The 20,972-nt window shown below is 38.4% G+C and overlaps 1 protein-coding gene across 2 annotated transcripts; it reads right to left on the bottom strand.

Annotated features, from left to right (window-relative positions):
- Positions 1-2,639: 2,639 nt before the first annotated feature.
- Positions 2,640-19,365, bottom strand: LRRC58 (leucine rich repeat containing 58). Of its 2 annotated transcripts, XM_061194206.1 has the most exons (4): positions 18,794-19,365; positions 7,693-7,821; positions 6,038-6,315; positions 2,640-3,173 (listed from the first exon to the last, which is right to left on the bottom strand). In XM_061194206.1, the coding sequence occupies exons 1-4, from the start codon at positions 19,291-19,293 to the stop codon at positions 2,965-2,967; spliced, it is 1,116 nt and encodes a 371-aa protein (XP_061050189.1). In that variant the 5' UTR covers positions 19,294-19,365; the 3' UTR covers positions 2,640-2,964. The 2 variants fall into 2 exon arrangements, with proteins under 2 accessions (XP_061050189.1, XP_061050190.1); XM_061194207.1 differs by lacking the exon at positions 7,693-7,821.
- Positions 19,366-20,972: the final 1,607 nt, after the last annotated feature.

Below are 20,972 nucleotides of genomic sequence, written 5' to 3' on the forward strand. Positions count from 1 at the left end.
AAGCATTTAGAAGTAAAATATGAACAGTAACCCTCAGATCTACCTCTACTACACAAATACAGAGAATGCTGAGAACCCTGACTAGCTTGTCCTCAGGTCAACCAATCCCTGGCACCATGGAAGCAAAACGTTATAGTAGCTAATCTTCCTATTTCCTAAAATCCTAGGACCACTTCACCGACTCAGTTTGGTGACACTGAGAGAACTGGATTCTAGGAATAAAGATTACTAAGAATGTTCAATGTATCCATTTCAATTCCAAATATTAGCACTGAAGAATTCCATTCTAAACACATTTATGCTTTGGTTAAGTAGTTTTATCCACAGAAGTTTTGGTCACTGAAATTGTCCAAGTAGAGCAGTATCAAAAACTTACACACAAACAAGTGACTCAGCAACTAGAGAGACTTTCAATTTAAATACACAGTCAGCTACATGACTCTGGAACTGTAACTCACTTCTGGTTAATTTCTACAGTCATCAGTTATGAAAACAGGGAAGGTAGAGAAAAGAAACAGGGGAAAGCTTAGAAATTATTAGCAGCTCAGGAAAAGTTTAGAAATTATTAGAAGCTCTTATAAAAGTTTAGGTCAAAGATAAAAAAAAGAAAACTAACAGCTAAAAATGTAGATTTCAGTAAAAGTCACCAAAGAGAGCTGCATACTGATCAGAGATTTTCAAATGTACATATAGAGAAGTGTAACAAACATTTTGTTGAAAGACATTTTGCTGTATACAATGTATATATCTACATTACACAGCAAAGACTAGAAACTGTTTCTGGTTGGACCTATTTACATCTGTAAAAGATCAATCAGTATGTCTTCTTTCCTGGAAGCTGGCAAGGTTAAGCATCTATTTACATACCTACCTGTTTATTTCACAAAGACTAACTCTTAGAAGATTACCCAAGCTGTTACTTAGATCAAACTGGTAATTATTAGGAAGTAAACCAAGGCATTTAAGCCAGAAAAATTTGGTCCTATCAATTTGAGTATTTTACTATGAATACATTATTTTCTGTGAAAATATTTTATGTATCTTACCTAAATCACTTACTTACAAAACACTTTGGGCTTGCCACCTAGGCACTGCCTAAATCATCTTTTATCTTTTATAATTTTGTCATATGCAGCCTGCTGTGGCTCAAATGGAGAAGTAAACAAAGACTTTTTATTACTTCCATTTTATGATATAATCACCCATGTACTACTTTGCTAGGCAGTAGAAAGATACTACATTACTTCTACAGACACAGAAAATTTCTGGATCAAAAGGAAAAAAGAATCTTATTACAACAGAGTGAAGGGATTCACTCTATAGCAGCGTTTCACAACTGCAGTCATGAAACTCATGATGTTTCATGAATTAACATATAATAAACAAACTATCCTACAGTATATTTTCTTCTAAAATAAAAAATATATGTGACAAAAACCTAACATATGTACATATCACTATTATACAACAACTTGCTTTTAGGAAATGGTGTGCCCCAGTCATGAATGCCAGAAGTCAGAAGGCAGATCATCTGATGTTCCAATGTGTTTCTGACCTTTGTATTACTCTACAGGTAGTATTTACCAACAAACCATTACGTTATTACAGATTAGTTAGCTAATGATTGCTAATGTGTGCTATGTACTTTATTTTACAATGTCAACTTACAGTTGTACTATTACTCAATTTTTACTGCATGCTAGTTAATAAAAATTTGTCATTTCTACTGGCAACTTGTGAAACCATTTTTCTGCTGTACTTTAAGGGTATATTTAATACATTTAAAATATTTTATCAATATATTATTTTCAAAAAGTACTCCATGGTTAAACTTGTTTTGGAAACTGTTCTATTGTGTAAAAACACAATGACTGCTGTGCCCAATTTTATTTCACTTGTAATGTTTCTCTAGTTTTTCTTTAACATTAGAGGAAGTTACAGTTCAGTACACACAGGCAAAGGAGTCATACTGGACTGCTAAAACCTTTAAAATCATTTTCCCACTCCTTTAATGCACGACATAAAGAAGTTTCCTATCTTACATCTCTTTTCTGTTAAAAGAAATCTGACAGATTTTTCCATTAAAAACTATTATTCTGTCTTATGATGAACAGACTGATCAAGATCGTGGCCTCCCATTAATTATAAAAGTGATTTGTTTAAACAAAAAATGAAGTTAAGGTGGCTATGAGCTCAGATGTCAGATATACAGTTGTTTACCTAGTTCTGTTAAAGCATGTTTTAAAGTGTTCTGCATAGTATGTCAGGTTATAGGCTGCTCTGGTATCATTTCTTGAATAAATTTCTAAATCCTTGTTATGATTAAGGCACTATTACAGTCATTGCTGGATTATACAAGGGTAACAACAATCATATAGAACAAAGGAGCAGAAGTGAAGAGTTTTAAAACCCCACATGAAAGTTATATCCCTTACTTTACCAGTCAGTAGCTGAGAAAGGTTTAGGTCCTATGTAACCATCTGTGAGCTTATCTGAGTAACTCTGTAATCTAGACATATGGGCAATACAAGAATGGAGGGCTAATCCTGTTACGGTATAGCGTTCAACCTAAACTCAAGGACAACTCTGGTAAAAATTACATCTTTGATCATTTCTATCTTCATATCAACTGTCACAAGTTACACCACTCATGGTTTATTATAGCACTGCTCCTTCAGGATGTTCCATTCTGCTGTGTGATTCATGCAAAACTTGAGTGAAAACTGCAAACAATCAGCTAAATCTGAAACTGCCATTCACAGTGAATTATATTAAAAGAATCCAAACATGGAACTGGACTCATTCCTGCTGAACGGCTAGAAACACAAAATCTTTTACACCATCTCCAACTCCGTCATGGACATTTAAGATGAAGGTACGGTTTCTAGTGAACTTCCAAGTCTATTCTCTTTTCTAACCACCTCTGCTCAGTCTTCTAGTGTTTCACACCACCCTGCTCCCTTTTCAACCAAGAAGAACTTTCTGCATTCTGTGTGCAGCCACACTGGCTTCATCTTCTGAGTCAGATTCGCTCTGGGATGTGGAGCTGTGAGAGGCAGAGCTGTAAGGGGAAGAGCATTCCGGTGAACACAGGTAGTGCATCAGGGGGAGACGGTATTTCCCACAGAAGTCCACAAATTTAATTTGTCTGACGCAGCAATCAAAGTAGACTCCTGGAGAGAAGAAGGAATAAGGACAAAGTAATCATTACAAAGCAAAGACCCACATTTTCTTTTTCAACCCTATCTCCAGCATTCTGAAGAAATGTCTTATAGTCTTCTCTTTTGAGAATCTTAAGCAGAGGTAGTGGCTGCTCCCATAATTGTTTATAGAAATACTGGAAGGTCTTAGGGATGGCAATTTGACTACAAAGAGAAGGCCAGGAGATTTATCTTAAAGGGAGCTGGCGTTAAAAGGACACTATTTACTTAGCTTGTTTTCTCTGGGTGACTTGGTGGACAGTGGTTGATGGAGATTACAGGATACCTAAAGTGCCCTTTCTCCATCCCCCAAGCCCCTCCTTGGTACTACCCTACAGTCAAGAAACTTAAAAAAAAATACAAAACTCATTTGATAATGATCTTAAAGAATTAGTTGTTATACCCAAAATTTGCAGAAAGGAGACGACTTTTAGTACCCCTGTCCTTATGTATTGGGAAGGAAAAATTAAAAGTAACAAAATGCCATCCTATTTCCACAGGGTCTAAATCTACAGCTTCAAAGCTGTTTCACTACTGATCTCACTTGACTTTCATGCAATTATATATTGCTAAGTAAACTGAAACTAGTATTCAGCTCTTTTGAGTCCTAATTTAGTGCTCCTGAACTGTGGCCCTTCAGCTAAGTAAAAATATAGCTAGAGATGACAGGAAAGCAGAGGTTGCTGTTTTGTGGGCTTCTAGCTGCTCCTCCTACTAGATATTGCACATCTCTAACCCATAAAGGCTGTCACAATGGTTGCAGTATAACCGGAACCCCTAGAACCCTGCGTCCCATCACCTCTCTGGAGAAGAATCTCAACCTTTATACTCTACCTAGGATTCCTCTGGCACCAACTACTCTGTGTATATCACATAAGGGACCAAAATAAAAAGATGTGGTCCAAGCAAAGGAGAAACAATTTTTCTCCTATTTATTTTTTTTTTCTGTTACTTCTCCATTAACTTTCTAATTTTTTGATCCTGTAGTAAGTTAGTATAATTCATAATTTAAAAAGGGAAATTCATGGTATGTTACTTTGAACAATTAAGAAAAGTAGATTCAGTAAACTGATCAATCAATATTAACAATAAATCCCCCCAAATGCGTTAGCTTTCTGAAGCAAATGGAAGTAATAAAATAATTATAGTTACCAAGAGCTAAAATAGTACAATACTATCTTGTCATCTGTAAGATCTCAGACTATACAAAGGCAATATCTCACAAAATAGAAAATTACTTTTGTTTAACTCAGAGTTCAATAACTAGGGAATCTGAGGGGGAAAATGTCAATGGTTCACTTCAGATATTATCTCAAAATTTTAAGCTAATAATTTAAAAAGTATTTTTGTTCCTAAGACAAATAACACAGCAGTATATTAAAGAACTCATTAAGAAACCATTTAAGAGAGAAAAGAGACTTCTTGTAGACGTCTATTTCTAGAAAAGGATAGGTTCCAAGAGATTAGATACAGACTATGAAGCCTGAAGGTCTGGTGTGACTGTTGTCTCTTGCCACTGTTAAAGCCAACTTCAGAAGGAGAGTCACAGAGAAAATCTAAGTACTTCTAACTTGGCACAGCAGTCTCTACTTCTAAAAGTAAGTGGCCAGAAATGGCCCAGAGTAGTGTCATTTTTCTTTTTTAAACTAGTAGTATCTTTTTTACCTTTTAATGTTCTTTGAGAAACTTAAATCACCTTCTCTCTGTTTAACGTTATAACAGTTTTCAAGGCCTGACGGGACATCTGGGGAAAACCTCAGCTGGCTCTGATCATATTTATGCAGCATTTCCCTGGCACCTACAATTATCCTACAATAATAAAAACCTTTCTCTACCCCCATTAAATTGGATTTTTTAAAAAGTAGTCTTTTATGAGGGAGCCAAAATAAAATGACCTGCTATCATTCACCAACTCCCCTCCACACACTCTGGCACTTCAGGCCCTTCATAATCTGGCCTCAATGTATCTTTTACTCTTCTCTCATTACTCCCTTAACTGTACATTTGAGCCAAATTATTACTCATCCAACATTCTGCCCCATATTGTTTTGTTTCCAATTTTACTCTCTCCATCTGAAAAGTTTTCTATCCTCAATCAAACCATATCAAAATTCAACTCATACTTCAAGAATTGTCTCATCTTTTCCGGATCTAATAAATGTGCTCTCTCCCTCCTTTGATTTCCAACAGTATTTTGGATTCCTACTTTACACTGTCTTACATTATATTATTTGTTTAGTTCTCTCTAAATGCTCTAAACTCAAGAAATTTTGAAGCATGGATTTAAAAGAATATAAAATTCCAGGGTACATTCTGAAACTGGCACACATTCAGCCTATTCTCATACACCTTGAATTGTACTCTATAAAGGTACCTGATACTCAGAATGGTGAGTCTAAGAAAATGTCCTTCAAATAAATATGAAGGTGGCCAAACATTTTAGAGACTCTTCTAAAGCAATTAGAACTGTTTATGCTTTCTTTCTGTTTCCTCTCATGTTACCAATTTACCTTATCCTATGACAGTTTCAAGAAAGATGAGACTTTCTGGGTATTTTCCCTGTGTATGAATCCTGAAAGTACCATGAAAAGAAGAAATAAGGAAAGAAAGAAGAAAAGGAGGGAGGGAAGGAAGGAGGAAGGAAGGAAGGAAGGAAGGAAGGAACCCAGGGAGGGTGAAATGTCTTACTTTCTGGTAAAAGGGTGAGAGAATAAGGCAAACAGAAACAGAGACAAACTGCCTTTCTCTGAAAGAAACCAGCTAATTAAAACAACATTTAGATCATTAATTTAAAAGTAACTAAATGAATGGGAAACAAGGACAATGAATTAACTTACCTCCACACTTTGGGTTTGGACAATTGCTGGCTAAACTCAAGTATCTAAGAAGATTCCCAGGAAGATCATAGGGAGTATAGGAAATATTTCGAATTTTAATGGTCCGTGCAGCTAACTCCAGGAGAGTTGGAGGATCATAGGTTAAATCTCTAACAAAACGAACAACCAATGGATTTCCTCGCAAACTCAATTCTTCCAAATGAATAAGGTTGAGGATCTCTCGAGGCAGGTATGTCAGCAAGTTATTGTGAAGACTGAGGGAACGAAGTGAATGCAACCTAGAATGAATGCAATACAAAAATCAACCGCCATAAGCAAGAAAACTACTCAGAAAGTTAAGGGAAGGACTCAATTTCCCCGTAAGAATGAGCAATTAAGATTAAGGTCAATGGAAGTAAAATTAAAAGGTGCTGAAACTAAATTAGAGCCCATACTTGTATATGTCATGAAGGACTTTGCCCATGGAATCTTAGAGAGCTTAAAATACTTAGAGAGTATTCTGATGTGTTAGCTGATATAAATGCTAGATTTAAAGGGGTTTTTTTTTGGCATGTTTTATCATTCAGATACCTAAAAAAGGAAAGATTTCAAATGCAACAGGAATCAAGATCCTTCACATTATCTCATTAGGATAGGAATGCTTCATATCAAATAAAAATCAATAAAATCCCATAAAACCTTGGGGAATCTATGCCAAAGTAATACTCTATTTTTGATTACAGAAAAGAGGCTCAACAACTATGGAAAACAGTATGGAGGTTCCTCAAAAAACTAAAAATAGAGTTGCCATATGATCCAACAATCACACTCCTGAACATATATTCAGACAAAACTATAATTCAAAAAGATACATGCACACCTATGTTCACAGCAGCACTACTTGCAATAGCCAAGACATGGAAACAACCTAAATGTCCATCGACAGATGACTGGATAAAGAAGACGTGGTATAAATACACAATGGAATACTACTCAGCCACATAAAAGAATGAAATAATGTCATTTGCAGAAACATGGATGGACCTGGAGATTATCATACTAAGCGAAGTAAGACAAGCAGAAAGACAAACACCATATGATAACACTTACATGTGGAATCTAAAATATGACACAAATGAACCTACCTACAAAACAGAAACAGACTCACAGACACAGAGAACAGACTTCTGGTTGCCAAGGAGAAGGACGGGGTGAGGGAGGGAAGGATTGGGAGTTTGGGATTAGCAAATGCAAACTATTATATATACGATGGATAAACAACAAAGTCATACTGTATAGCACAGGGAGCTATATTCAATATTCTGTGATAAACCATAACAGAATAGAATAGGAAAAAATATATATATGTATAACTGAATCACTTTACAGCAGAAATACAACACTGTAAATCAACTATACGTCAATAAAATTTTAAAAAGATAATAAATTAAAAAAAAGAGGCTCAACGATTATGAGGAATATATCAAGAGCATTTAAAAGTAAAATTAAAAATAAGCCACCCAATTCATAACACACCTCAGAACTTTCATTCTCATGTATCATTTACTTTGAGAACACTTAATTCTTTTCCACATACAAATCATGTGGGTGAATGCAGGATGATAATTCCTAAGCATGTATCTCTGTGTGTACATAAACTGCCTGAAAATACTCACTGTGAAAGCTGAGGAGGCACACTTTGGATTTTGTTGTCACATAATACCAAGTAATTTAGAGAAGGCAAATTTCCTAATTCTGGCGGGATTTCTTTGATGAAGTTTCCTCCAAGATATAAACACTCTAAACTGCAAAAATAAATGAAAAAAACAAAAAAAAACACAAAATTTGAACAAGTACCCCATTATCTTTATTACAATGAACACATATCATTTATTCATTCAGCAAATGTTTTACTCAGGCTTTCTATGTGCTATACAGTCTCTGGAGGAATAATGCAATCTTCAGGGAGCTTATATTATAGGTAAGCAGACAGGTAAGCAGACAAGACACACCAATGTTAGACAATATTATAATTAAATGCAAAACAAGGCCCCAAATAAGCATAACATGATTAAAATACCAAAATAAGCAGAACAATCCATAAATGATATACGAGTTTAAAAAGTAGAGAAATAAAAAAAAAGACATTAGTTCTGATTGGAAAGGCTCCCAAAAGTGTTGTGACTTCAGCTGGACTATGAATTTAGCCTATTTAGGGTAGGAGGAAAGAGGACCTTCACGTCAGAAGAAGGGTTTTTATGGGATAATGAGTATACCTTTTAACACATAAAAAGAGAATTCATGTTGAGGAACCCAGAGATACAGCTGGATAAAGGCCAAATTACAGGAGCCCTGTATTCGTGCTGGTGGGTTTGGACTCAATGCGTTACTAGGCAATGGGAAGGGGAAAACCACTAGCTTTTTTTTTGAAGAGTGGAAAAACACAGCTGAAGTCTATGTTTCTTCTTTGCTCTTATTATGGCAAATGCAGTCTTCAGAGGCTAACTAAATAAATTATGTAAAACTGACCACTATTATGAAATTAAAGTTCCAGATAATTATCCTGTTTTCTAATAATAAGTTAACAACATTTTAGACATAGCATATATTGCACCAAAATGTACTGCTACTCCTTGTGGTGATGACTGTAGAAAGGCTCTCTCCAAAAGATTTTTTCAGGTGATGGGGGGGTGTGGCAGAATCAGTTCTTACTACATAAATATCAATGAAATGTATACATATAGATCTTTCCCATAACTATGTTACTTTTGTCTTCCTGTTAAATCTGCTCAGTAGACATTATCATTCTTTTAAGACACCTTTAAATGTAGGGAAAAACAGCCTACTAAATTGTTACCCAAACTTCCAGGATAAGAATTAACTGGGAGGGCTTCCCTGATGGCGCAGTGGTTGAGAATCTGCCTGCCAATGCAGGGGACACGGGTTCGAGCCCTGGTCTGGGAAGATCCCACATGCCGCGGAGCAACTGGGCCCGTGAGCCACAGCTACTGAGCCTGCGCGTCTGGAGCCCGTGCTCCACAACAAGAGAGACCGCGATAGTGAGAGGCCCGCGCATCGCGATGAAGAGTGGCTCCTGCTTGCCACAACTAGAGAAAGCCCTCGCACAGAAACGAAGACCCAACACAGCCAAAAATAAATAATAATAAATAAAAGTTAAAAAAAAAAATTAACTGAGATACTTCTAAAGCTACAAAATCTAGGCCCTGCTCAGATCCAGTAAATCAGAGTTCCAGGGGAAGGGCCTGAGAAGTGGCAGATTTTAGGGTACAAGCTGTAATGTTAAAAGAAAAAGCCAAATTACCCTGCAGAGTTATAGCTAACTACAATCCACAATTCACATTTAAGAGCACTCTTTACCCTACAGCCCTGCCAACATTTAATATCATCACCTTCTTTAACGTTTTTATTCTACTTTTTACTATTTAGCTGGTGTGAAAAATGATACCATTCTGTACTAGTAATCTCTAATTATTAGTGACGTTTAGCATCTTTTTATGTTTTGACCATTCGTACATCTTTAGAGAACTGCGTTTCTAACCTTTACCCATTTTTCTCATGGGTTATATGGCTTTCTCTTAGTTTGCTGAGAGCTTTGTTGTTGTTAAACGTATGTTCTGCATAACCTTACTCCTCTGTGGTCTAGAGCGTGGTCTATTTTTGTTCACATTTTATATGTGTAAAAAGAATGTGTAGTTATTAGGACTGAGCTTGTTAGCTGTGCAATTCAAATTTTTTATAGTCTCTCATTATTTCACCTTCTTACTCTGGTGGTTAGTTTCCTACCAGAACCATGGTTTTCCCTTTATAGTTCTGTCAATTTTTGCTCTCTTTCTCCTCAAAATATGGAAGCTATATTGAAGATACATTCAGGTTCATGATGGTTAAAACTTCTTGTTGCATCGTTCCTTAATTCACATGAAGCATTTCTCATTCTTCCTTCTAATCCATTTTGCCATAAAATCTATTGCCTCTGATTATCAATACTGCCTACCTGTTTTTGTTAGTATTTATTTAATCCTAGCTCCACCATTTACCAGTATGAGAACTTGGGCCCGTTACTAAATCTCATTATGCCCCAGTTTCCTCTTCTTTAAAATTGAATAACATTACTATATATCATATAGTCAATAAATATGAACTAGGCACCGACCATGTGCCAGGCACTATTCCAGGGAATGTAATGTAAATAAGACCCAGTTCTTGACCTTAAGAAGCCTACATTTTAGTGAGAGAGACAGTAAATCAATGAATGTATATATATTATGCCAAATAGCTTTAAGTGCTACAAAGAAAAACAGAGGTAATCAGATGTTGATGGAAGTGATACTGTAGAGAGGGTGGTCAGAAAAGGTTTCTCTTAGGAGATGACACTTGAACAGAGATCTGAAGAAATGACTGAGTACAAATCCCTGCAGTGGAAAAAAGCTTGGTGTGCTGTGAAAGAGCAACACAGCCAGCGTGGGTACATCAGGGTGACAGAGGTTGGGAGAATGGTGGTCAGAGAAGTTAGAAAGGTAGCCTGGGAAAGCCAGATCACAGAGGGCCCTTCAGGCCTTAGCAAGGATTCTGAATTTATCCTAGGTAGAAGGGGTTTGAACAAAGGCCAGTTGTGTAACTTGACTTACACTTTAGAAGGATCACTTCGGTTACTGTTTGGAAAACAGCAGGAGAAGTGGCAGGGACAGGCGAGTGCAATGGGAGGAGTGGAAGCAGGAAGACCAGACTGGAGCCTAAGGCAGTTGAGTCCACATATGAAATGATAGAGATTTGCTTCGTACATCTTTTTCTACCCCTTAACTTTAAACATACTGGGGTATTTCTATTTTAAGTGTAACTCTTGTAAACAGTGCACAACTTGATTGCTGATATATCTGCACTTGTGTTTTCTTTACCATGGTGTATCTCAATATCTTTTTCTCTTCTGTCTGCCTTCTGTTGTGTTCATCAAGTTTCCTTTTGTACCACTCCCTCTATTATTTTGAACTGCACATGCTACATCTATTTTGCTAGTAGTTATCCCTTCAATTTCCTTTGCTCTCCCTCTCACTCCCAAATACACAACCATGCTCACTTCTCTGTCATCTTCATATCATCATCTAGGATTAGCTCTACCTTGATTTGAAAATAAATTGAAATTTATTTATTCCCAATCAATAATTACTCAGAGTCATCAATATGTTTTACCAATTTCTCCGTTCACCACTGTTTTTGGCACTTGCTATTTCTTTTAAAGTTCATTTTTCTTGGAGTACATCCTGTAGAAGTTCTTTCAGTAAGGACTCACAGTTGTTAATCTTTGAGTCCTTTGTCTCTGATGTTCTTATTTTTTCCCTTCACACCTGAATAATAGCTTGGCTGGGCATAAAATTCTAGGTTGACAGTTACTTTTCCTTACCAGGAGGAAGATACTGTTCTATCTTATTACAGCCCATATTCCTTTGTAGGTAATCTGCTTTTTTTCTTATTAGGAGTTTTTAGGGTCTTTTTTCTTTATCCTTCTTGTTCTACAGTTTTATTATGATGTGTCAAGATACCAGTTCAGAGTGCTCTCTTTCTTTAATCGTGGGAAATTCTCAGCTACTATTACTTCTGGCATTGCCTTTCCTACATTCTCTCTATTCTCTTTCTGAAATTCCTAGCAAACAGCACTTTGAACTTCAGGGTCTATTTTCCATTTCTCTATACATTTCTTTCATACGTTCCATTTCTTGATTTTTTTGTGCTGCATTCCAGAATGCCTCAGTAAGATCTTTTAGCTTACTGATTCACTACGCATCAGCTGACTCCAGTCTACCATTCAGCCCACTGAGTTCCTAATTGTATATTTTTATTTCTAGAAATTCCAATTGGGGTTTTCATAGTTGTCAGTTTTAAGACTTCTTATTCTTGTTTCACTGATGAAGTTCCCTCCTTTATCTCTCTGAAGTTAGGAAACAAACTTATTTTAAAGTCCTTTATAGATGGCCTTTATACATATTTTCTCAGATACAATTACTTCCATTTGTTGACTTTCTTATCTGTATTTCATAATCTCAGCCTTCCTTGATGTGTGGTGATTCAAAAAGCCAATATGAATCTGAAGTTTTGTCATTTTAAAAATATATTGATACTCTCCTTTCTATTTCTTATTGTGTAAATCTTTTCAAGACTGCATTTCTCTCTTTAGACTTACAATGCTCAGTAAAAGTAGACAGAACACTTAACCCTGATAGACTATTTTTTTCTCCTTAAAGGATTACCTTGTGGCAAAAATCAATGGTCTGGATACAAAACTGAATTCCCCTACATATAAGTGTTTAAACACTGGTGAAAAAGGTTCCTAGGCAGGATTTTTTGATCTTACAGATTATAAGTTACTGCTCAGTTACTGAGAAATTTCTATTTTTCAATGATGAGAGCTACTAGAATAGAATAGAATAGAGTAGAAAAGAATATTTGGAGTCCAAAACAGAAACTTCTCTGGAAAAAAACCAATTCTAATGAGACCGTTGGGAAAAATTTTTAGCAAACTTGGAAGTCCTTTTATAAAGGATTCAATAGTTACATAACAACTTGCAACTTAGTCTAGTGAGGGAGAAAAGAAAAGAAAGTGATGAAAGGGAAGAGTGAGTCTGAGAGCATATATAAATATTGCCCTTTCTATATGGTTAAGTCAGGAACCAAGAGAAACTAGTGTCTGGTGGTCAGTCACTACTCAATGTCTTCTCTCAGTGATTTGGAGTTGGTGGGGAGGTAAACAGACAGAAAGGATGCCAAACCTTAGCTGTTACTATGACTTTGGCAGAGAAAGATCTGATGTTCTAAAATATAACCAAGTTCATGACTTCAAAACCATATAAATCTCTTCTGCAGCTGATGGGTATCATTAATTAGAGTATACAACCAGCATATTAAATTTACATTTTCAGGCTTATGTACCACTTTGAAACTCAAATAATTTCCAAAGTTCTTGGACTTAAAGCCTTTCAATGATTTGTGGGAATTAAATTTCTAAAACACACTCTACTGTTTCCAAACATGCTTTTCTATAAGGAGAAATGAAATTATTGTTGAATTTAAAGCAAAACTGTAGTGTTTAAAAGTTCTTGTATTTGTCAAAATTGCACCTCTGTTAATCAGCCTTGAAACAATTCTATTCTTTTGATGTTTGACAAATACAAAAAACATGAAAATCATTCACAAAATTTAGAGAAGAATTCTTCCTTTCTTTTTTGTTTAAGGTTAACAGATCAACCTTAAATTTGTTTTCTGAAAAGTATCTCACCTCTCCAATCCTTAGGGATACTGAAGTGGGTACCCTTCCTATAGGAAGGGCCAGTGACCCACTGGAAAAATACATTAGGGTCCACTTAGTGCCAATCAACTTAACCACAGGTGTAAGTAGGAAATGTTTTGCTTCTCCACCCAAACAAAAATGACATTAAATATAACAAAAATATACATGAGTCCCATGTTACGGTTGGTTAAAGGGAGATGCAATTAAAGTGAGACAGGTTCGTACCTAAAGAGGCAGAAAATAGAAAATAAGAGAAACACAGAAAGATAAGAACCATACATTTGTGGATAAAGTAGTTTTCTTGAGGCAGCATCCCCATACTAAATCATTTTCAAATATACTCACTACAGGATTTTAAAGTCCATTATACATTCAAAAGTAGAAGCACAAATGGAGGAATCATCTCTTGGTTCTTGCCCCAGCCTAAGGCATTGAAAGAAGTCAGAAGGAAGAATTGAGAGCCAGAGAAAAACTCAATATGTGACTCTAAACGGGGAAAAGAGTTTTTATTTAAACTTTACTGCTGCATTCTATTTATCATCTGGTTGAGTCGTCTCTTTTGTAAGATATCAACCTATTGCACACTAGCTTCAAAACAGTTCAGGACATTAATATTTAGCTTTTATTTCCATCACAATTCTCATATCTTTAATTTCTAAAACCACATCAGGCAGACAGTGAAAGAGGGGTCATGAACAGAAAAAGGAAGGAAATCTTTTCTTACTTGAGAAGAAAAGATTGTGGGGAACGGTACCAACGAAACTCACTTGTGCTCAAACCTACTCTCCCAATGTCTAGCATCCCGGATGCCAAAGAATCCTCGAGCTTTTGTTTTCTTTAACAAAGTCTATTACCCATTGGGTGATAAATTATTAAGCTCTTCCTCAGTTAATGTCTGAGCTAGTTGAGAGGAATAAAAGTTAAGAGTTCAGAAAAAGAAACAGGTCAAAATATGAATTACACCTACTTTTCCAACACTGTAAGAACAAAACCAAGTTTGTCCATCTACTAGCCAAACAGTTATTATACCTACTTGTTGAAGAAGAACCTCATATTTTGATGGAAAGAATCTACATCCACAACCTCATGATTCACACTGAGCCTAATTTACTCAAGGGGAATGAAGTTAATCATAAAAATAAGATTTTCACCATCTACTTGTTATACTTTAAAATCATCTTTCAAAAACCACTTTTCAAAAATTTACCACCAGGGAAAAGGATCAACAGAATACAGAAAATATACATGAAAATACCCTGCTAAATCTGGAGGATCAAATACACCAATTAAGCTAGGAGTATTTATTTGTTATTCCCTCCTGGAAGGATGGAGGGTGAGGAGAAAGGGGACCTCTATATGGATTATATACTCTGCATTATTTTTTAAACTGCTATTAAAGAGGGTAGATAGATTCCAAATGCCCAGAAACACCTCACTTGGTTTTAAAAGCAACATGGCATAGTAGACAATATTCATCAATGTTACCAATGAGGTCTAGGGACTCCACGTATATTCTAAGAGAAGATGGTGTTCTTGGGCAGGTACCTTAGGGTTTGAGTAACTGAACCTCCACCTCTACATTTTTGAAGCTTTAATGTATTATTTTAGTAGTAAGCAGTAAGTAGTAAGCAGCCTTTGAGGGATGAAGCACATGAATCTCCCTGTCGCTATCTGGCCTCAAGCAAGTCACTGATACTAAATCTGTTTCTTCATCTGTAAAAAGAAGGGGGTGACTCAGGCCAATTGCCTAGGCTGTCTCTACTTCTAAGAGTATATTTCTACATGGTCCTTTCAACCTACATTCAACTAGAGTTTATATTTGGAGCATATATCCTAAACCTTTACTGATTCTTATCAGTAAAGAGAAATAGAGCAGACAACTGAAGAATGAAAACAATGACATAAAAGAGCCTACATACAATTGGAGACAAAGGTACAATGACCCAAAACCACAGTAAACAGCCCAGAAAATCAGGTCAATAAGGAAAATGGCTTTAGCCAATCCTCCTGATCACATATTGAACAGAACAGAAGTCAGAAGAATTAGGTTCTAGCCCTTACTCTGTCACTGTGGAAAATTCATGGGTTTGAAGTCAGAGATCCAGTTTGATCCAAAGGTCAAATCCAGTTTTACCACTCACTGACTTTGTGATCTTAAGACTACTTCTCAGGGCCTCAGTTTCTTCTTCTCATGTCACAGAGTCATTGTGAAAATTAAAAAGCATATTTAGAGGACCTACCACAGGGCCTACTGCATTGTAAGGATTCAATAAATGGGATTTTTGCCTACCTTTCTCCCCATGTGATGGTAATATTTGCTCCAAGTTTTTCTTAGTATATTAAAAAAATTCAAATGAGAATGTTGGAATTAACATCAAAATTAGAAGGAACTAAGGCTTGACAATTTTACATCTAAATCTCTCTCCAACCCTTCTATCAATATTTCTTTCTATCTCTTCTAGCATCACCCTGGTATAAGCTACCATCATCTCTCATTCTACTAGAATAGCCTCCTTCCATCCAGCCTTCAAAATGTCTTCTCATCTCTCCACCTGCTCCCCCCTCCATTCTTGCACAGCAACAAGACAGATGTGCTTTTTAAAAACTCTTCCATGCGTACTTAGAATAAAATTCAAGCTTTACCATGGCCTTCAAGATATGACATGGCCTGGGATCTGGTCCAAATTTATATTTGCCACTTTCCCTCTTGGTCACTTCCTCGCTATGCTCTAGTACAATGTCCTCCTTTCAAAATTTTGGCCTTCAGTCCTTCTTGTCTCTGGGTTTTCATGTGCGCGGTTCCTTCAATCTGGACTGATCCCATCCCACCCTCTCCTGGTTAATTCTTACTCTTCCTTTAAAAGCTCAATTCAAATGTTACTTGCTCAAAGACCAAACTAAGTTACTTCATTTCAAGGCACTCTGTACTTCTTCACAGAACTTATAACAACTGTAATTAAATAATGAAGTTAACAGGTGTTTAATGTCTCCTCTGTTAGAATGCTCCATGAAGGCAGGATCCCGTTCACCACTGTATCCCCAGCACCTAGGACAGTGCCTGACACTGGGTAGGTACTCAATAAAAATCTGTTGGTGACTAAACAAAGGGACATCTTGTCCAAATGCCTCATTTAGCTGATTACGAAGCTGTAGTCAGGATATGTTAAAGTGACTTGCATAAGGCTGGGACACCAAGAGTTCTTTTTTTTTTTTTTTTTTTTTAACAATAATAAACATTTATTTAGTGCTTATTACATGTCAAGCATAGGTTTAGGCTCATTCCTTTTTTTTTTTTAACATCTTTATTGGAGTATAATTGCTTTACAATGGTGTGTTAGTTTCTGCTTTATAACAAAGTGAATCAGTTATACATATACATATGTTCCCATATCTCTTCCCTCTTGCGTCTCCCTCCCTCCCACCCTCCCTATCCCACTCCTCTAGGTGGTCACAAAGCACCGAGCTGATCTCCCTGTGCTATGCGGCTGCTTCCCACTTGCTATCTATTTTACGTTTGGTAGTGTACATATGTCCATGCCACTCTCTCACTTTGTCACAGCTTACCCTTCCCCCTCCCCATATCCTCAAGTCCATTCTCTAGTAGGTCTGTGTCTTTATTCCCGTCTTGCCACTAGGTTCTTCAGGACTTTTTTTTTTTTTTTTAGATTCCATACATATATGTTAGCATACGGTATTTGTTTTTTCTCTTTCTGACTTACTTCACTCTGTATGACAAACTCTAGGTCCATCCACCTCATTGCAAATAACTCAATTTTGTTTCTTTTTATGGCTGAGTAATAGTCCATTGTATATATGTGCCACATCTTCTTTATCCATTCATATGTTGATGGACACTTAGGTTGCTTCCATGTCCTGGCTATTGTAAATAGAGCTGCAATGAACATTTTGGTACATGACTCTTTTTGAATTATGGTCTTCTCAGGGTATATGCCCAGTAGTGGGATTGCTGGGTCGTATAGTAGTTCTATTTTTAGTTTTTTAAGGAACTTCCATACTGTTCTCCATAGTGGCTGTATCAATTTACATTCCCACCAACAGTGCAAGAGGGTTCCCTTTTCTCCATACCCTCTCCAGCATTTATTGTTTCTAGATTTTTTGATGATAGCCATTCTGACCGGTGTGAGATGATATCTCATTGTAGTTTTGATTTGCATTTCTCTAATGATTAATGATGTTGAGCATTCTTTCATGTGTTTGTTGGCAATCTGTATACCTTCTTTGGAGAAATGTCTATTTAGGTCTTCTGCCCATTTTTGGATTGGGTTGTTTGTTTTTTTGATATTGAGCAGCATGAGCTGCTTGTAAATTTTGGAGATTAATCCTTTGTCAGTTGCTTCATTTACAAATATTTTCTCCCATTCTGAGGGTTGTCTTTTCGTCTTGTTTATGGTTTCCTTTGCTCTTATTCTCAGGTCAATATTCTTTTCACTACACTTAACTCTGAGGTCCCTTTCAGCTCTAATATTCTGTTATCTCAGAAAATTCAATAAAGGATGTGAAAATATTTTACAGATGGAAGATTCTTTTTTTTTCACTTTGGACAATACACTTGCTCTTACTTTATTTCTCACTCCCCTGCAGGGCACCTTTAGGGGACTTTTGTTACCCTGCTTCTCTGCTTCCTTCTTCCATTTAATTCAACATATATTTACCGAACAATCTAGTAGATGAGGCAGATCTGTAGGCCAGGAATTATAATCAATAAGTGCAATAGCAGGGTGAATGAGGTACAGAAGAAGTACAGTTTAGGCAATAATTAACTGTTGTTCAAGAAGCAGTAAAGAAACGAAACAAAGAAATGACCCTCAAAACAGGTTTTGAAGGATGAACACGAGTTTGCCAGAAGTAAGCAACATTCCAGACAAAGGGAACAGCAACACAGAGGCATTGTATCCATTCAACACATATTTAGTCAGTGCCTACAAGGTGCTGGTAAAGTGCACAGCTCAATGAATTCCACAAATAGTTTTGCTGGTATCGCTACAGAGAAGATGGAGCAGGAAATGTAGTGGAAAGCAAGGATCAGATCCGAGTACCTTGTCTGTCACGCTACAAGACATAAATTTGATCTACAGGCATGGAAAACCATCCAAGACTTCGGAGCAAGGAAGGAACCGTCGGAGCAAGGTTGCAAGGAGCAACCTCATATTTACATTTGTTTGAGTATGTACTCAGTTCGGATCACTCCCCCAGACCCCAAAAGACGACAGAAAAACTGCCTCGAAGATCTGCACAGGGCAAACACAACAAACCAAATGCTGTCACGACCACGATCTTATTAGATCTTCACTACAACTCGCTGAGTTGGCAGGGCAATACTCACAGCCAAAGAGTTGAAGAAGAGCCTAGACTAAGGCAAGTACGTGACGACCGAACGGCGCCCCAAGACCAGGCGCGGGGCCCCGGGGCTCCCGGACACCGCCCCGGGCCTCCCTACTCTCAGGCAGGCACCCGCTCACCTCCTCAAGTTCTCGATCTCGGCTGGGATGTTCTGAAGCTGGTTGCCGCCGAGGCTGAGGGTCTGCAGCGCGCGCAGGTCCAGCAGCGAGGCTGGAACTTCTTGGAAGCAGTTCCCGCTAAGGTTGAGCACCTGGAGGCTGCGGCAGAGCGGCGACTGGGCCAGGCCCTTGGGCAGCGCGCCGGGCCCGCCGAGCCGGTTGTTCTTGGCCAGCAGCGTGCGCAGGCCGCGCAGCGCCAGCAGCTCCGGCCCCAACGCGGTCAACGCGTTGCCGCTCACGTCCAACAGCTGGAGGTGCGGAAAGCCGCTGCCCAGCGCCCGCGGCAGCGACACCAGACGGTTGTGCGGCAGCAGCAGCCGCAGCAGCGCCTCCCGCGCGCCGCGCCGCTCCTCGCCCCGCGCCTCCAGCTCCGACTCCAGGGTCTCGGGGGACACGCTGAGGCGGGACAAGTTCAGTTCGGCCTCCCCGGCCGTGGCCACCACCGCTCCAGCCTCCTCCATCCCGGCCGCCGCAGAGCGCCGCGCGCGACCCACAGGCCGGGAGCTCCACAGCGCCCCGGAACCTGAACCAAGCGCTGCGTCGGAAGTGGCGCGGGTGGCGGGCGGGCGCGCGCGCGCTAACCCCGCGCGCCCCCGCCGAGTCACGCGACGCGAGACGGCGGGGTGCGCGCGCCGCTCGGGGGCCGGGCTTCGCCTCACGCGGCCCGCGGCTCGGACCGGGCGTGCCGGTGGGGGCGGAGACCCGGCGGCCCCCAGTTACTCTCTGAACGCGGCCGGGTTTGGGCAGTCGCGGTTTATGGTCCTTGGAGTCTGGTGACCTGTCACCGAAGTCCAGGACCGCCTCGGTAAACAGCCCGAGGACAGTTTTGTTATTTGGCTTTGAGGGTTCGCGCGTCACGGTGCCCCGCCCTCTTGGTTTCCAGTTTAGGAGTGGGGCCCCTGGTCTGCGGGATTAAGCAAGAACACAGGAATTTAGTGGTGATTCAGCTCCATGACAGCAAGACCCAGGAATTTCAAGTCCCGGGATTAACCAAGCCAACTTTGAAGTGCGAAGGCGGCTGGACTAGAAATCAGAACTCTTGGATCTTACCTCGGGTTCAGCTGTTAAATAGCCTTGTTTCCTCGGACATGGGATTTGATTGCAGTTTCTCCATCCATAAAATATGGATAATCGTTACCCTGCTTGCCCTACAGCATTTTTTTTAAAAGAAGCGTTTTAAAAGGAGTGTGTCAAATAAGGACGTTTCGCCATTTTAGCTGTAGAAGCACTTCTGTGGTTTTTTGGTTTAAGTTTTAGTGGCTGGAAATGAATTTGGGAGCCATGGAGAAGTTTTCGTTAATTTGAGATAGCTCAGATTAATTGATCAGTTTAAAAACGCAGAAAGCATTGAGATTTTAGTTCAGGTTAAAACTACAATTTAACTGGGAAAATCCACACTCTGGCTTTAACTCAGTACTTCTAATTAACATATTTTCTTCCTTGCCCTAAATTCAGTCTTTTCTGAAATTACTTTTTATAATTTTGAGAAGTCATTACTAGAAATGAAAATATTCAGCGTATTTTTTACAAAGTCATGCACAAAAACGTTAAAAGACTGTGTATAACCGATGCCATTAAATTGCTTTCTTCCTAAAAAGGAGGATAAAGGAACTTTTTTCTTGCCAGTTATTAGTGTGAGAAACTTTATGCATCTTACCCCCCGCCAAACTTCACGCTTCTTACCCCCCGCCAAACTTCACCTTAATTTCTGATTGAGTTATAGCTGTGGGAGGTTACACATTGTGAGTTTAAACCAGGGATGGAATGTTTTTAAAACCGCTGGAGTGTCCTGAATTTGAAGCCTGTTTTGAAAGGGCCCTTTTAAAAATGAGACCTTCCTTATTTTGGATCAAGATTACATTCTGGCAGGAACCTAATATGTGAAAATTGCAAATGTGTAAAGTAATACAGTTTTATGCTTTTAAAAATGTGTATTTGTCTGTGATAAAAATAAACTGACGGGAATGTAATGTAAACTGAGAAAACATAATTCAAATATGATTCAGAAATAGAGTTAAGGTCACAAATCGGTGAAATTAAGGGGGAAGAGATAGAAATAGTCTCAATATTAGAGAATGAAGCTACCTGGTAGAAAGTTTTGGAGATATGTTGAGAGTAATGGGAGGATTCCCCCCCCCCC

Source organism: Eubalaena glacialis, chromosome 6 (genome assembly GCF_028564815.1).
Source record: "Eubalaena glacialis isolate mEubGla1 chromosome 6, mEubGla1.1.hap2.+ XY, whole genome shotgun sequence".
NCBI lineage: Eukaryota > Metazoa > Chordata > Mammalia > Artiodactyla > Balaenidae > Eubalaena > Eubalaena glacialis.

What these genes read in the sequence shown, in the direction of transcription:
- LRRC58 (XM_061194206.1), bottom strand. Translation starts at nt 19,293, where the DNA reads ATGGAGGAGGCTGGAGCGGTGGTGGCCACGGCCGGGGAGGCCGAACTG. An exon ending in GTGCCTCCTCAGCTTTCACA is followed by an intron (nt 6,316 to 7,692) that starts GTGAGTATTTTC and finishes CATTCATTCTAG; the next exon opens with GTTGCATTCACTTCGTTCCC. An exon ending in TCCAAACCCAAAGTGTGGAG is followed by an intron (nt 3,174 to 6,037) that starts GTAAGTTAATTC and finishes TCTTCTCTCCAG; the next exon opens with GAGTCTACTTTGATTGCTGC.